At 38.8% G+C, this 17,463-nt stretch overlaps 1 protein-coding gene across 4 annotated transcripts in view; it reads right to left on the bottom strand.

The window, feature by feature from the left end:
• SPART (spartin) overlaps window positions 1-15,915 on the bottom strand; it is a 41,183-nt gene extending 25,268 nt beyond the window's left edge. Inside the window, exons 1-3 of one of the 4 annotated variants that reach the window (XM_082675984.1) lie at window positions 15,812-15,915; window positions 4,475-5,286; window positions 585-782 (exon numbers count right to left, since the gene is read on the bottom strand). In XM_082675984.1, coding sequence (XP_082532110.1) covers window positions 585-782; window positions 4,475-5,284 — 1,008 coding nt within the window. In that variant the 5' untranslated portion in view covers window positions 5,285-5,286; window positions 15,812-15,915. Of the gene's footprint in view, window positions 1-584; window positions 783-4,474; window positions 5,287-12,581; window positions 12,698-14,892; window positions 15,023-15,455; window positions 15,603-15,811 lie in introns of those variants that run through there. The other 3 variants (XM_082675983.1, XM_082675986.1, XM_082675985.1) reach the window with 3 other exon arrangements.
• Between the last annotated feature and the right edge of the window lie 1,548 nt (window positions 15,916-17,463).

The raw sequence follows: 17,463 nt of genomic DNA, 5'->3' as shown, positions 1-17,463 counted from the left end.
TCACATTTTATTTTGCCTTCGTTCATCATGAGAACAAAGACAATTCCCTCAAACAAAACCTGTTCCTCAAGTCATACCCCTAAAATGTCCAATATTACCCAGATACTAATGCTGAAATTACCGTCACTTCACCATTTAGTCCCATTGGCCCACTTTCCCAACTGAGAAGTAAGACAGTGTTTGTAACAAAAGCAAATATTCACAGAACATTACTACTTGCTAGCACTGATGTAAGTGCCTTAATGTATTAACTTTTAATCTTCATCACAGCCCAATGAAGTGGATGTTACCATTATCCTGACTTTATGATAAAGAAACTAAACTATAGAGAAGATCAACAGCTTGAGTTAAACAGCTATTAAGCGGAAGAGTTCAAATTCAAACAGAGGCAAACTGACTCCAGAGACCACAATCTTAATCACTATTTACAGCCAATTCCCAACTTGTATTTGTGAATACGCAAGCAAATTATATACTCTCAGTTTCCTAACTCTGATCACATTAGAGCTTATTACAGTTTCTTTAAAAGCAGAAGTGCTTACGTTACAGTAGGTTTACATCCTAAAGGTGATCGCACAAGTTACCTGGAGCCGAAGGTCAGACATTTGTCTTAATAGATCCTCAAAGAGTTCTCTATCATCTTCTGGTAATTCAGAAGACAAGACGACCCCCACAAAGCATCCTGATGCTTGTAACATTGTATCAGGAAACATGTAGGCTCCTATAGTACATTTAAGAACTGGAGATCTATCAGGAACTAGAGGATACAACCAGTCACAAACCTGAAAAGGTTAATTTAAAACAAATCAATTAATAGAACTAGGTTTTCACCAAGGTTTTAAATATTGTTATACTAGCAAAGACACATTTTAAAGTTTGAAATGCATTTTACAAGGCTTTCTAGAACCATTAGCATCGACAAACCCCCAATAAAAATCAGCCATTTGCTAGTCTGATCTCCCTGCAAAACACTCACAGGAACTGTGCTAAAAATGTTATTGCTCCACTAATTATACATTCTTAAAACTGGTGCCCTTAAACAGCCCACTGTTAACCAATAATGAGTCTAGCTTTAAATAAATGGTCAAAGTAAATTAAGGTTTTCTTTATTATTCAAATTAGACATCCCTTTGTGGAAAAAAATAAAATCAAACTGTTTCCAAGTACTCCAAATGTATTTACTGATTTAATCCTCTTGGTTAGTGTCGTCATTTTAACTACAAGAAAACTGAGGCACAGAGAGGTTAAGTTGCTCAGTCAACAACCAAAAAGTGGGGCTAGGGTTTAAGTACATGCTATCTGCCATGGGAGAAACTAAACAATTATTTTAATTAGAAACCCAGCATTCAAAATGTTGAATTTTCTTTTGACTAAACCCAACCTGATCTGACAGAGCAAGAAGATTAAGTTACATTTATGGGTTCACTATCTATTGTGAAGTTAAATCAAAATGGCACAAAGCTGCCCTGCAACGTCATCTGGCGACGTCAGATTAGCACAATAAGACTTAATTAAGCTCACCTCCTAGAGATCTAAATTCAGAAGAAACTAAGTTTAAATCAGAATACCCAAATTATTCATTTCCATTATTCTTTGAGTGACCAGAATATAACTTCACCCCTCACCCAGGACACTCTCTTCCTAATATTAAGAAACTTGGGAGAACAATAGATTATCAAAATACTGTGCAATAAACATGAGTCAATGGGATTAAATATTTCATATAAACGATGGAAAATCCTGGTATACTATCATCATCTCTGACCAACAGAATACGAATGTGCAGGGATCATGCACTCAAGTCTGACTCTTTCCTAGAAAGTGCTTAACAAACATTTTCAAATTCTTTTTTTTTTAATGGATTCTCTCTTTTTTTAGTCATCTCAAAAGCCACTCTCCAACTTTTATAAAAGTCAAACTTCAGCAAGTTACAATAAAACTGATTACTGTATTTTCCAAAGTATGATATATAACCATCTGTGGTATACAAAATGACTTCAAGTAATATGCAAACTAAAGTTGAGTAGCAACATATTTTAAAATGTATTAGGGAAAAATATAGTATCTTTCCCTCAATTTCACAGTTGTTATTGTTTAGGAAAAAATTAACAAATGAGACATTTAAATAAAAATATGAATAACAAGTGTTGGATTTAACAAAAAAAATCATAATGGTTATACTTAAATGACTAAAGATTGGGAAAGGTTTCTTTTACTATGCCATGATTTCTCTAAGATTAACTACAATTCTGGTCACCTTGACTGAAATGGAGTATCCTCAAATCTTCTCAAATAAAACTTTATAGACCTTTCTCAGGGTAGATTATTACAGATTGGTGAGCTCATCCACCATAGGCTGACTTCTCCCAGTTTCACTTTCAGAGGGCAATCTCATGTCCAAGTTCCCTATGAACTGACTATAAATTTAACAGGTTTAAAAAGTATATTAAAACTAAAGTCAAGAGAAAAATAGTTTTTAGAAGCCACAGAATTCTAGTCTGCCTATTTAAAACCAAATTAATTTCTAATTTCCTAAATAAAGCAATAGTGATTTTTTTGCAGCATAAAAAATTACATCTAGGGCTTCCCTGGTGGTGCAGTGGTTGAGAGTCCTCCTGCCGATGTAGGGCACACGGGTTCGTGCCCCGGTCTGGGAAGATCCCACATGCCGCGGAGCGGCTGGGCCAGTGAGCCACAGCCGCTGAGCCTGCGCGTCCGGAGCCTGCGCTCCGCAATGGGAGAGGCCACAACAGTGAAAGGCCCGCGTACCGCAAACAAAAACAAAAACAAAAAACAACAACAACAAAAAAATTACATCTAACTTCTAATACTTAGCTGTTGCAATGTTTGTTTTTTAGAACAAAAAAATTCAGTAAACACCTGGTTACTCTAAGGACACTGCTACAAATATCCGAATACATGTAAATGAAAGCCCCTTAAAAAGACTCAAACTTTGGGTACAATTTTACGTTTTATTTAGGACTCAAAATAGGAGATGTTGGAAAGGTTAAAAACAAAATTAAAAGAACTAAGACAGAACAAATTTTTACTAGAGAACAAGTCATTTTAATGGTTGAGCTCATGAGCTCATTCTACATGTAGTAGAATGTTTCTGATGTTCATTCCCCGCACCTCCAGTAGCCCAGGCCCCAAAGGTTTTTTAAATTCCACTTTTACTCTATTACCAGATCAGCAGAAAGTATTATATCTTTTATCAGCCCCCTCCCAATGCCAGTCAAAAAGCCTACTCTTTTTAACCTCAAGGCTTCTTTTTAAAAATAACTTACGGGATTCACACTATTCTTCCTGTCCATTAATGAAGTTTTCCTTTCAACAATGCCCCAAAATATCTCCTTCATACATCCCTAGTAAGTCTCCAACTATCTTTAAACAACCTTCAAGTTGGCTCCATGTATAAGCTGCATAAGAACTGAAAATAGAATATACCAAGAGAGAAAATAAATCTGGATAACTAGTACTGTAACTAAACCACATCATCTGAACTCTGGATAAAAGCACCTGCCTTGCTCAAATAGTCATCTCCCTTACATGCAAACCCTTTTGTTATACCCAATGTACACTGAATCCTTACTTCTAGAACCCCATCTTCCTGTGCCAATGTCCACTCTTTTAAAAACAGATTGATATTGGACCATCACCTTCAGAATACCTTACAAATTCCACAAGTTTCCTAACAACAACTTTTATTTAGCACCAGTCTTTGTTCTTGGACCAAGGGCATCCTGGTAAATTTATGTGCTTGGAAAGTTAGAACTGCATCTTAGATGATTGTCACAGTCTCTACTTGTAGACCAGGGTTTCTCAACCTTGGCATGACTGAAATTTTCACTTCATTTTTTTATTGATGAGAGCGATCCTGTTTAGATGTTTAGCAGTACACCTGGCCTCTACCCACCATATATGCCAGTGGCAATAGCACACTCCCCAGTCCCAGTTGTGACGACCAAAAATGTCCCCAACTACTGCCAAAATATCCCACGATGGGGTGACTGGGGGTGGCGGGTATTCCTACTAGTTGAGAACCACTATTCCAGACACTGGATCTAGCCCAGTTCAGCCCCTCAGCTGGGGCTTGACATGTATAGAAATTTACAGTTATACATTCACACATGAGTTACATAAATCCCTCTTGAAATCAAAGTTATTACGTTTCTTCTTCAGATAAAAAAATTACAAGTTAAGGATGAATATTCTGATTTCCCTCAGGTCCTGTATTCACAAATTCAGTACTAAAACAAGAGTTTACATCTAAAGAAAAGGAAAAAGAAAGGCTATCAAACACAAACATAGATGCTCAAGGCTCATACATTTCATGAAATATATTTAAAAAGGAACTAGAATTTATAATAATCTTTTTGCACTTACTGTCTTGGACACATTATAAATATTTACAAATAAAAATAATATATTCTACACATATTTCAAATTATGTTTACATTTTTCTTTGGCTTACCTGAAGAAACCCAGGAGGACGGTTTAGAACTGTATCAAGAGAATTATCCAAGAACCTCACGATTCGAAGGTACCCAGGATATGAAGGTGCACTAACCTCCCCTGCAGGATTTACAAAAAAAATCTGTACTCCATTTGGTATCAAAATCAACTCATCTGCATCTAGCCCTAAGGTCTCAAGAGGAGGTGGCTGAGAATGATTCCTATAAAAGTTTTCCCCAACTGATGAGAACTCCCCAGATTCTGTTCCATAGGATACAGTGTAGTGACCCTCAGCAGCCTGAGGAGTATAAGCAGGAGGTGCTTCTGATGGATGACTTTGAGATGGTGAGGAAAAAGTACTAGGTGTAGAAACTGATTCTGTACTTGTAGTTGAAGTGTTTCCATTTACTTCATTGTGCCGAGGAAGTGAATTAAAGGACTGAGGCTCCAGTGACTTTTCGGACATATCTTTAGGCGGAAATTCTGGATATAACTTGGGCACCTCCTGAAGATCATTCCGTAGAGAAGTGGCAAGACCCTTCTCTAGAATTTCCAACCTGGTACGTACATTCTGTAGTGTTTCTTTCATTTTCTGTTGCATCTGTCTAGCAGATTCCCACCCAGGACCTATGTGTTCGGGATCTGCTGATGAAATGCTGATTCCTCTGAGCAAGTGCCCTATTCCTTGCTTATAGTAGTTCTTTGCTTCTTCTTTCTGACCTAATTCATCTGTATTCAGTCCTTTATTAACAAATAAAAAGGCCTTCTTGTATGCTTCCTTGATGATCTTAATTTCAGCAGGTTCTCCGTCTTGTGGCTCTTGTTCCATTTCTGCAAAACAGGAAATACATCTTTAATTACCTTATTTAGCTCTTTGTTTACTTATTATCAGTTTCTCCTACCCGAATATATTTCAGAGGATTGGAGCCTTGCTTGTCTGTACTGTTCACTGATGTATTCCCTAAGCCTATTATTAGATCTGACAATAGAGAAAGCACTCAGTATGTATTTGTTGAATGGATAAATAAATAATACTCTTGGTCCTAAATATCTTTTTTTTAAACATCTTTATTGGAGTATAACTGTTTTACAATGGTGTTAGTTTCTGATAAATATCTTTTTAATTAAAAAACATAAGAGAATAAGCCAGAACACATCTGTTGAATAATTTTCTTGTTCTAGTTTCTTACAAGAAATAAAAGTTCCCTGTACCTTTAAGGTCGGAACAAAAAAGTCTTACTCTAAAATTCATTATAGTTCCAGATTATAGTAGCTAATTAAAAATGAGGTTGAATCGTACATTGGAGAGGACAGAAATGAGAAAAAAAAATGATCTGAGTGAAGCTTTAAAGTACCCAAATTCCACTTAAAGGCGGCAGGTTACTCACATGCAGTTAGCCCTGTTCCCTCCCAAAACTCCATTAAAATGACTTACAAGGTTATGAAAAAAGCATAAGCATTCTTTTCAATGAGAAAAAGGCATGAACAGGTACTTCACAAAAGAGGATATTTAAATGACATGTGAAAAGGTGTTCAACACATGATCCCCTCAGGGAAATGAAACTAAAATCCATAATATGACTACAGCTGACCCTTGAACAGTAGGGGATCCACTTATACAAGGATTTTTTCAGTAAATACAGTACTGTATTTTCATTTTACAGCTCTTTAAATTAACTAAGTATGGGGGAAAGTGTGTTTGATTAGAGATCACATTACATGGAATCAAAAGAACTGGGGTCTGCATCCTGCTTCTATCCAAACTGTTTCAGCTTCCTGCCCTTGGATGAGTCATGTATCGATTCCTTTGTGTTTGAGGCAGAGACAGCAGCAGAGGGACTGCTGATCGTGTGGGGACTGGTGCCCCTTATCCCCTGTTGTTCAAGGGTCAGCTATATATACTTATCAGGAAGCTGAAACTGAAGACTGACGAGCGTTAGAGAAGATGGCAGCTGGAACTCTCATATACTTTGCTGGTGGAAGTGAAAAATGCTACAGCCACTATGGAAATTTGGCATTTCTACCAAAGCTACATTCACCCACTCTATGACCCAGCAATTCCGTTTAGAGGTATATAACCAAGAGAAATGAATGAATATACACACCAAAAACATGTACAATCATATTCACAGCAGCTTTATTCACAAAAGCCAAAAAATCGAAACAACCCAAATGCCCACCCACAGGAGAAGGGATAAATAGTGGCATATTTATATTATGCGGTAATACGTAGGATTTTTTTTAAATTGATGCCTGTAACACTGATGAATCTCACCAACTGCACAAAAGAAGCCACATACAAAAGACTTCATATTGAGACTACTATACTATACTATATGATTTTACAGGTAAAGTTGAGGAACAAGCAAAACTAGTCTATTATGATAGAAACAAAAATAATGATTACAGGTGTTGGTATAGACTTGGAAGGGACACGAGGGGACCTTACAGCGTATGAAAATGCTCTCTATCTTGATCTGAGTGATTACATGGGTGTATACATACATAAAAAAATCTGTAAATCTAATTAAGATTAGTACACTATATTGCACCTTATTATATCCTTTTATAAAACAAATAACAAAGCCGTAACTCACAAAGAGGGAGGATGAAGAGTCAACAGGGCTTTGTTTCTGAAAAAGGAGGAAGACAAGTAGTAACTCACAAAACAGATTTGAGAAAGCTGAAGCCTACACTGTCAATCGGGAAACCAGAGAAACAGCCCCATTTATATCTCATCACAGAACCTCCGAAAGGCACAGGAACTGATGGGATTCAATCTTCCTCTGGAAGAGGGAGTAGAGGTAGAGCTGAAAAAAGGACTGATTCAAAGCTAATTTACAAAGTAGACCTTTAGATCTCTCCTATACCAAGCACCCCAAAACACTATTTCTCTTCAGCCCTGAAAGAAGACTGGATATTTTAATTCAAAAGAGCATAAAATAAAATGTCTCAGGACAGGAACTATCAGACATGATTAAGGGTAAGTATCAAAAGCAGGACGATGAAAAATTAGATACTGAATACTGAGACCTTCAACCTTTTCTCCCCAACTTGGGTCTTAGAGTTCAGGCAGATAGGTACCACTCCAGAAAAAAGATTATAGTGTCTTCTCTGAGAAATCTGACCACCACCAAGAGGAAAAACCTAAAGAAAGTGACACTGAGAGTTCCCCCAGGAACTGTCCAAGCAACTAACTCTTCAGAGAAGCCATGGTTGATAGGCTCTACCCCAGAGTCTCCAATTAACATTTTAGTGCCCCAATCTTATACATAAGCAGAGAGCTAAGAATCAGAAAACTGGTGAGGAAAACATCTAATATGAAAGAAAAGAAAAATAAGAACAATGCAATTTGGTTGAAATGGATAATATGCAGGGAGAAGAACACTTCCAAAAACCTTTGTATCAACATAAAGAAAAAGAAAATACTGCATCCATGAAATAAAAACAGGATATACACATACAAAAAAGGACAAAGAACTAAAGGAGCTTTTAAAAATTGCATACAAAATAGCTGGAAAGAAAAACTCAGTAGAGGGATGAGAATATAAGGTTAAAAATTATAGAAAATTTCTGCAAAGCAGAGCAAAAAGACAAAGAGATGAAAAATAGGAAAGAACAGACAAGAAAATTAGAGAGAACTCAGTCTAGAAGGTCTGACATCTGAATAACAAAATTTCCAGAAATAGAGAATAGATTAAAAAAAATATCAGGGATGGAAGAGCTGAAGAAACAATTCAAAGAATTTCCCAGAACTGGAAAGCACAAAATCCCAGATTAAAAAGACCCATGAACAAAGGATGAAAAAAACCCCACAACCATGAAATTTCAGAACATTAGGCTCAAAGGTACCATCTTAAAAGGGCTTATCCATAAAAATAAATAAATAAATAGAGAAATAAGATTGCTAAGGAACTTCTTAAACCCAACAGAAGTTAGAAGAAAATAGTATAATTAATTCATGACTCTGAGTGAAAATAACTTCCAAACCCAGCCAAGTGATTGCTCAGATATTACGCCTTCTTTTTCTTGGATTCTCTGTTTGATGAAAGGAATCACAAGTCTGATGACAGCAGTTCACAGATGACAATTGCGCAACCAGTTCTTACTGGAGTAGAAGACAGAACTCCAGAGATGTCTTCAAGCAACTAAAATTGATAGAATACCTAATGTGTTCTTAAGTTTTGAGAAGAGATCTATTAGGTTGGCCAAAAAATGCCTCTGGTTTTTAAGTAAAAATAAAACACACATTTTTCATTTTCACCAAGAACTTTATTGAACAACATAGTCACCCTTTTGTTCCACTACCTTCTGCCATTTTTCAGGCAACTTCGTAATTACATCTTCCCAAAACTTTTTATCCTTTTGAGCAAAGAACTGTTCCAGGTGTCTTTTAGAGTCTTCCAGGGAACTGAAGTTTTTTCCATTATGAGATAAAGACAGAAATGAATGGAAATCCGAAGGTGCAACGTCTGGTGAATATGGTAGATGAATCAGAACTTCCCAGCCAAGCTGTGACAGTTTTTGCCTGGTCATCAAAGAAACATGCGGTCTTGTGTTATCCCGATAGAAGATTATGTGTTTTCTGTTGACTAATTCTGGACACTTTTCTTCGAGTGCTGCTTTCAGTTGGTCTAATTAGGAGTGGTACTTGTTGGAATTAATCATTTGGTTTTCCAGAAGGAGCTCATAATAGAGGGCTCCCTTCCAATCCCACCATATACACAACATCACCTTCTTTGGATGAAGACCAGCCTTTGGTGTGGGTGGTGGTGGTTCGTTTTGTCTGCCCCATGATCTCTTCCTTTCCACATTATTGTACAGTATTCACTTTTCATCACCTGTCACAATTTGTTTTTTAAAAAGGAATGTTTTCATTACGTTTAAGTAGAGAATCTCATGCGGAAATACGATCAAGGAGGTTTTTTTCGCTTAACTTATGTGGAACCCAAACATCAAAATGATGAACGTAACCAAGCTGGTGCAAATGATTTTCAATGCTTGATTTGGATATTTTGAGTATGTCAGCTATCTCCTGCGTGGTATAACGTTGATTGTTCTCCATTAATGTCTCGATTTGATCGTTATGAACTTCAACTGGTCTACCCGACTGTGGAGCGTTGTCCAGCGAGAAATCTCCAGCACGAAACTTCGCAAACCACTTTTGACACGTTCGATCAGTCACAGCACCTTCTCCATACACTGCACAAATCTTTTTGTGTGTTTCCATTGCGTTTTTACCTTTCTTAAAATAATAACCATAATATGCCAAAAATGTTGCTTTTTTTCTCCCATCTTCAATATTAAAATTCACCAATTTTGATAAGTCTTTTTTAAAATGCACGCTGATATGACAGCTGTCACATACAATCTAACAAAATTGTTTTGAATGAAGTTAAAGACAACTAAGTGCTACTAGAGCCATCTTACTGAAAAAACCAAACTAACCTTTTGGCCAACCCAATAAATAACTGTGGGAGGACTCAGGGTTTAATCAGTGATAAGTACATGGTAAACTAAGGAAATAAAAATCAAGACAATTATTAACTCCAGGGAAAACAAGATGCTGAGCTAGAAAGAAAAGTAATCATGTACAGCATGTTTCCGTTTTGATTAATGTCATAATAATGTAAATAATGAATCTTGATACAAGCAAAATTATAATACAACCATATTGAGAAGATGGGAAGATGGATGGATAGAAAGTTTCTGTGCCTGTGGTACAGGATGGAAGACCTGAAATTTCATCTTTCCTACTAGGAAATTAATGGACAATGCCTAAAACTGAAAAATAAAATAAAGTAGCAATATAAGCATCCTGTTCACAGATTTAGACAGAAAGACCAAAAGAATTGGTAAGAAAATTGAAACATGCTACCTTTGGGAGTAAGGGATGAGGCTGGGAGGGTGGGACCTCTGATTTTCACTGCAAGTCTTGTAAAAATATCTAATTCTTAATAATATGTACAGGATAAAAAATTAATTACTAATTTTTAAAAAGTAAACTGAAGATTTAGAGCAGATTGTCTAACAGAATTATAATGTTAACTGCATACGTAATTTAAAATATTCTAATAGCCACATTTAAAAAGTAAAAAGAAATCTCAGTGATGCTACTTATTTATCCAAATACAGCCAAAATATTATTCCAACATATACCCAATATGCAAATTATTAATGAGATAGTTTACCTTATTTTTTGGCATTAAGTCTTTGAAACTTAGTGTGTATTTTATGCTTGAAGCAGATCTCAATTCCAGGTACCTTCATCTCAAGCGCTCAATACCCACATGTGCCTACTGTGGATACTGCAGTTTTAGAGACTGTCTTCCTGTGATCTCATTAAAAATTATAATAACAGAATAAGGCTGTTTTTGCAACAATTTACATTATAAAGGCATCACCAAAACTGGCCTAACCATACTTTCTAACCTGAAAAAGAAACAAACCATTGGTTAGCTTTATCATGCAGTGACTTCATAGTAGTCGAGAGAATATATATATTCAGTCTCCAATTTAGAAAACATCATATACAATTGACCATAATCAGACCTCACTTGCCCTACCTTGAATCCCCTATCAAAATCAAATTTCCTTTCCCTGGAATTCCGTCTTTAGAATAGAATGTCAGTAGATCTTCCCTTAGAAACCAGGGGACAGGAATTCTGCACTCCACGTCCCTTAGGGTACAAGGAGGCTCAGAGTTCAGAAAGCAAGACAGCAGAGGTTAAACAGGCTTTTGTGAGCTGATCTGGGAATTTAACCAGCATTTTTAAGTTTGTCAAATTGATTTGAATAGGGTCTTGAACAACACTGTGACCTGGCACCCACTTTTTTGCTACTTGCTACAGGATACCACTACCACCAATGCACAATTTACGGAGCATTTAATGTGTGCTGGAGACTATGCTAGATGTTTATCTCATTTAATCCTTACAAACAACTCCTGAGGCATTGTTACTATCACTAGTACTTTGCAGAGGGAAAAAAATTGAGGTTTGAAGACAGTAACTGCCTTAGATCACATGTTACTGAAAGACCTTGGAGCTAATAATTATATTCACATTTTTAAAGGGTTATAAAAACAAGGATATGCAACAGAGATCCCACAAACCTAAAATATTTTACTATCTACTGTCTGGCACTTTACAAAAAAAGTTTACTAACCCACTGCCCTAGGTTATAGAGTTAAATAGTCTGATTCCAAAACTAATCCTCTAAACCAGGGCTTCTCAACCTCAGTTTGATTGACATTTGGGGCTGGAAAATTCTTTGTTATGGGAAGCTGTCCTGATCACTGTAGGATGTTTAATCACACTCTGATCTCTATCTACTAGCTGCCAGAAGCAGCACACCCTCCACCTGCCATGTGACAGATCAAAAATGTGTCCAGACATTGCCAAATGTACCCTGGCAGCAAAATCATCCCCCGTTGATAACCACTGCTCAAATGGTCTTTAAATTAGGGAATGTGTACCCCTAGGGCACGTGAAGATTTGTCAAGGAACATGTTGCAACAACATATATAATCCTAAGAAAAAGGCTTCCAGATCCCTGTACTTCCATTTAGTACTCCTCACTAAAACTGACCTCCCTGGGAATATGCCTGCAGTTCAGCTATCATACTGTTGTTTCTCCTCTTCCAAGCTCCTTTCAATCTTCCCACTTTACAAAACTTTACCAAAAATACCTCTCACTCATTCCTATTTTTACTATGGTGTATTCCCCAGAATGGAAAGGCATGGTACTATGAAACAGCCCAAAAAAGTCAGAGGTGTCCATTTCAACTGAGGCACCACTCCAACTATCAATCTCGTTAAGACATAAATTTCCACTAAACTTCCATTTTTCATATTTATTCTTTGTCAAAATCCATCAGGTATTACACTGTTCTGACCAACTATTACTACTTGCAATAATTCAATCCAGAAGAAAAATAACTCCTAGAGTTACAGTTAAAGGAAATTTTTAAAACTTAGTTTCAACTTACACAAATATTTTTATTAAAGACATGTATGACAGAATAAAAAGCTGTCAGGCATAAATAAATTACATTAAGATAATATCCAGTGGGGGTGGGTAAAAATCAAAGTACAATTTCAAGAAAAAGGAACTGTGTAAAATACCACGTATTGGGCTTCCCTGGTGGCGCAGTGGTTGAGAGTCCACCTGCCGATGCAGGGGACACGGGTTCGTGCCCTGGTCTGGGAAGATCCCACATGCCGCGGAGCGGCTGGGCCCGTGAGCCATGGCCGCTGAGCCTGCGCACCCGGAGCCTGTGCTCCGCAACGGGAGAGGCCACATCAGTGAGAGGCCCGCGTACTGGAAAAAAAAAAAAAAACCATGTATTTTTAAAACTGATGGTGATGGCTATAAAAGTGCAATGTGATACTCCTTGAGATACAGTTGAGTGATGTATCAATTTTATATTGAAATGTCAGTATCTATACCACGTGGGAAACTGCGTCCTTTCCAACTACCTGAAAGTATGATGTAAAACATTATAAAACAACCTATCGTGTGCAAGGGGGATAGTTTTACAAAGATTATTTTGGGGGTTCGCAAGCAAATTAAAAACACTGTTCTAAAGCCACTCACTATTATATTGCAAACACAAAATAAACATGGTCTGTGGCGCTTAGAAGCACCGTAATTCACTACCTCTTATTAAGCTCTTTGGATGTGCTTGGCACTGTTCTACGCTCCATTTACTCCTCATATCCTTGGAGGTTTGATCTGATTTAGAAAATCTTTTACAAATATTGAGCAGCTTGCTCAAGAACTAGTAAATGAACTAGTAAATGGAAGAGACAGATTCAAAGAGACAGGCTCAATAGATATTTGTCAAGAAAATGAAATGAAATGTCTGATTCCAAAGCTAAACCTCCTGCTATGCTTACAAGTTAGCAGAGTGAGGGAGGTGTGAAAGGTACTTGGAGTGCTTCATGGTAGACTTACCTCTTAAGCCTTAAAAAAACAGATAACATTTAAAGGCAGAAAGAAGGCACAATAAAGGAACCCTAGGTAGAAGCAGTATGACCTTGCATATATCTTTATTTCAAAGCTTATTTCACATAGTGTGCTGAAAGATTTCCTAAATAATGTGTCACTGAAGGAAATGGGAGAGCTATTCAAAGGGAAGGCAGGCATGTGTGTGCACACACGTGTGTGCATGGGGGTGGGGGTGTGTGATTCCATGGGTCAGCTGCTGCTGAACAGCCTTCCTTGCTGGGCATCTCTACTCTGAAGAGAAAAAAATTTAGCAGGGAGAAGAGCCTGTGTATCTTTCCCGTGAAATGCAGTTGGGAATCTCAACACAGAAAGAAAAAAGTCTGTACTAAAATATTATATTTTTATTTTGTCGTTGTTCTGGGATTTGCTTTATTATCAGTAGCCTCTGAGAAAATGCATTTCACTGGAATAGGACTATACGATGGTGACTTTAGAAAAAAACAATGTCTATCATATCCTTAACCATATTTAAGTGTTTATCAAGTGTCTTGAAAAGATAAAAGCTATTATTACATGATTTGACGCTTGAATTTTGAAAGTTGGGGACAGAAAAAGTCTTTGAAATGTCAATCTGAAGTATTAAATAAAACAGTACCTACACCACTATAACTATCTTCAGTCACAACCAAAAGCTGTCTCCAGATACCAATGGCACATTTAAGTTATTTTTTAAACGCTCTAATAAAAGAAGTAAAATATATTTGTTTCAAATATAACCGTGTGTGCGCGCGCGCTTTAAAAAAAATACGGAGGAGCAAAGGTTAAATTCTGAACCAAACCCTTGGACTTAGTTCAATCCCATAAACACTGAAAGTAATAACAATCATGTTAACGGTCAACATCACTAGTAGTCTTTAATAATACAGCTACTCATCTCCCTAGAAGAGCATCAGAAGTTGCTCTAATGCCCGCCCATCTGGCCCTTTACAAAACAAAACAAAAAAAAAAGGAGCGGGAATTTCTTCCAAAGACCTGTCTGTAACTGCCTCCTGTAGCATCCCACCCTACTCTGGCTTGCTAGAGGAACTACACACAATGACGTTTCAGAAAGCCCCACAGGTTAAGAGACGACACACATAAAAGCTTCCTATTTCAAACACGTTTCATATAAAGTCACCAAATGAGGTCCTTTAATGTGAACGAGAGCGAATAAAAAAATAGTTCCATTTATAATGGGGGGGCTTTCTTATATTACCTTTTTTTGACTTGCTTTTGGAAATTTCAAAGAAAACTGCTGAATCCCTATATATTTAAGGCAACGTAATTTCACAGGCAACAACAATCTTGAAGGCAAATCCGTTAAATTACAATACACTAAGGCAAATCTCGAGCATTCTCAAGAGTCAGAGTAAAGTAATTCATTACAATTAGAGACTGCAGAACTGTGCCAGGCCTACGGGAACGCAATAATGCCGTGTCACGAACCTGCGCATTCCAAGAGAAACTTCTTCCAGACACAGAAATGAAGTCGGAGGGACCTGCTGCAGTGCTCAATCCCTAATAAACACGAACAATCGTATTCGAAGGAGTAAAATCGAGAGCTATCCGTTCCTAATGTTGACCTTTGTGGAAAGAAAGACTATCGAACTTTCACGAAGCTGTAAGCGCTGGGTGAGGGTGAATAATCGATTCTCAGAGCCAACATAAACACCGGGGGTGGGGCAGCAAAAACTGATCAATAGAGATGCGTCGGGAGGGCTGCGACCGAAGCGAGAAAGGCGGCGCTCTGCGACAAAACAGTAAATAGAGGAGAGGAAGTAGGGAGTGCGAAGGTTCCATAAACCTATGCGATGGGGGCTAACTAAGAACAACTTCTCAGACTATTCTCTCCCAAAATTGCTCCCTTCCCGGAAAGTTTCATCTCCCAGACTTGGATTCGGGGCCGCGGCCTTCTCGCCCGGCCAGCCCGCGGGCTCGGGACGCTCGCACAAACCCGCCCGCCTTGGGGGCCCGCGCAGGGGCGTCCCTCCCGCCGGCCGCAGACCCACCTGTGCCTTCCAGACCTCGGGCGCTTCGGCACCGGCCGAAGAGCTCCCCGGCCGCAGCCCAGCGCCCGCTCCCTCAGACGCGGCGCAGCCGCCGCCGAGCGCTCAGCCGGGACCAGCCCGCCGTTCCGCGGTTTCCTGCGCCCCGCACACTGGCGCCCGCACGCCGGAACTGACAAAGCCTCCGGAGCCGCGCGCCACGTCACGCTGCCGCGCCGCCCGGCCCGCCAGCCCGGCTCCCGCGTGACCCGAGCGCGAGCGCGCAGCCCGCGCAACTCGGCTTTCACGGGAGGCCCACTCGGGCTTTTGCCCGGGGGACTCGTCCCCGCCTGCCCAGCCTAAATTCTGTCCACTCTGACCTTCTCAATGGTCTCTGTGGAGACGTCAGTCCACTTCGAACCCCTGAGTCCCGTAAAACTCTAGGGCGAGAAAAGGCTGGAGGGCGGAAGGCCCGGAGACAACCACTTGAGCCAGCGGCTCAGCGCGGACCCCCAACCATGGTCTCCCGGCCACGTCGACGGCCCCGCGCTTGCGCAGTCTCTTGCTCTCCGCGGACCCCAGGCGGCTGGGGGGAGTGGGCGAGAGCGGTGGGCCGTGAGCGCTCTGACGGCTAGGGGGAGCCGTGTGCGCCAGAAGTCTGTAGCAGCACGGCAAAAAATGTTAAATTCCTGATTCCTAAGGTTAAATAGTAAGTGTGCCGATACCATTTATGATTATGGAAAGCTAACAGGGGAAGATCAGAGTAAACATACTCTACTTTTCTTCAGAAGTTCTTTAAAATTAGTAAGATAGCATAGCTGTGTGGACAGGGAATGCTACCTGCTTTTCCGGTCCTACAAGGATCAAGCCAAAGCAACAGCCCCTGCCCCCGCCCATAAGCCCTGAGGGGAGTTTAGGATGGAGAAAAATCGAAAGCGGTCTCTGCTTTGGATACTGGCCCTAGATAGTAAAGATGCATAAATATGGAATAATGAGCCCAGACTCTTGCATCTTCCCATATAGAGAGAAGCACTAAGATCATGAACTTTAGACGTCTGTTCTTTGTGATTAGCGGTAATCTTTTGATGTTCTACCACATTTTTAAAGCAAAAAAAAAAAAAAAAAAAAAAAAAAAACCAAAACCAAAACCAGAAAGCCCCACAGAACTCCTACATATCCTGGTTCCTCCCTTATCTCTTCAGAGCAGTTCCTCAGAGTTATCTGAGAGGCTGTGTCCCAGGCAACTGTCCTTAGTAAGAGCCCTGAATAAAACTTAATCTTGAAACTTTTAGGTTGTATGTTTTTCTTCAGTCAAAAGATGTCAGATTTTATACTCTTGAATAGACCTGCCTTAAAAAACTATATACATATGTATACATACATATATATGATGTGCCCTGAGCTCTTAAGACTAAGTGACTTTTTTAAGGATGGCAGAGACTTAATTCCAGATGAATTGTTACTCCCCTCAATCAAAATTAATTAATGATGGGGAATATTGGATGACTACTGGGGGGGGAGGCTTTTAAATTTAAAATCTGGTAGTGCCACTTGGTAGTTCTCTGGAGTCTCAGAAAGATAACAGCCAGCCATCCCAAAGAGAAAAACCTCTAAGTGTTGTATACATTAACACAGTGGTTTTAGATGATTTTGCTCTTACACACCTTAAAAAGAATTCTGAAAAACTGTGACTCTGTACCTTCTCCCTCATTTTTACATGGAGCATCAAAATTTTTCATCTCACTTAGAGAGTTGCAAGGGATGCAAATTGTTTTATTGTAAATTGACATTCTAAAATGAAACAGTTACGTAACTTTGAATTGTAGCCAGTGGAACCTAAATACCAGATAATTTTATATCCATCATCAGTTTTTAAAACTATATTAACAAGCTTTTCTTTAATAGGAGGAAATTTTACATCATTCCTTTTCTTCTTAAACTCATATCTCCATATCACTTGATGAAATTTTATCCCAATATTTATTTATTCTGGTTAGATATGGCCCCCCAAAATATAATCAATAAAAGAAAA

Source organism: Grampus griseus (genome assembly GCF_964374135.1).
Source record: "Grampus griseus genome assembly, chromosome: 18".
NCBI classification, from domain to species: domain Eukaryota; kingdom Metazoa; phylum Chordata; class Mammalia; order Artiodactyla; family Delphinidae; genus Grampus; species Grampus griseus.
Note: the sequence above shows the minus strand (reverse complement) of the source record. Positions and strands in the feature narration are given on the sequence as shown.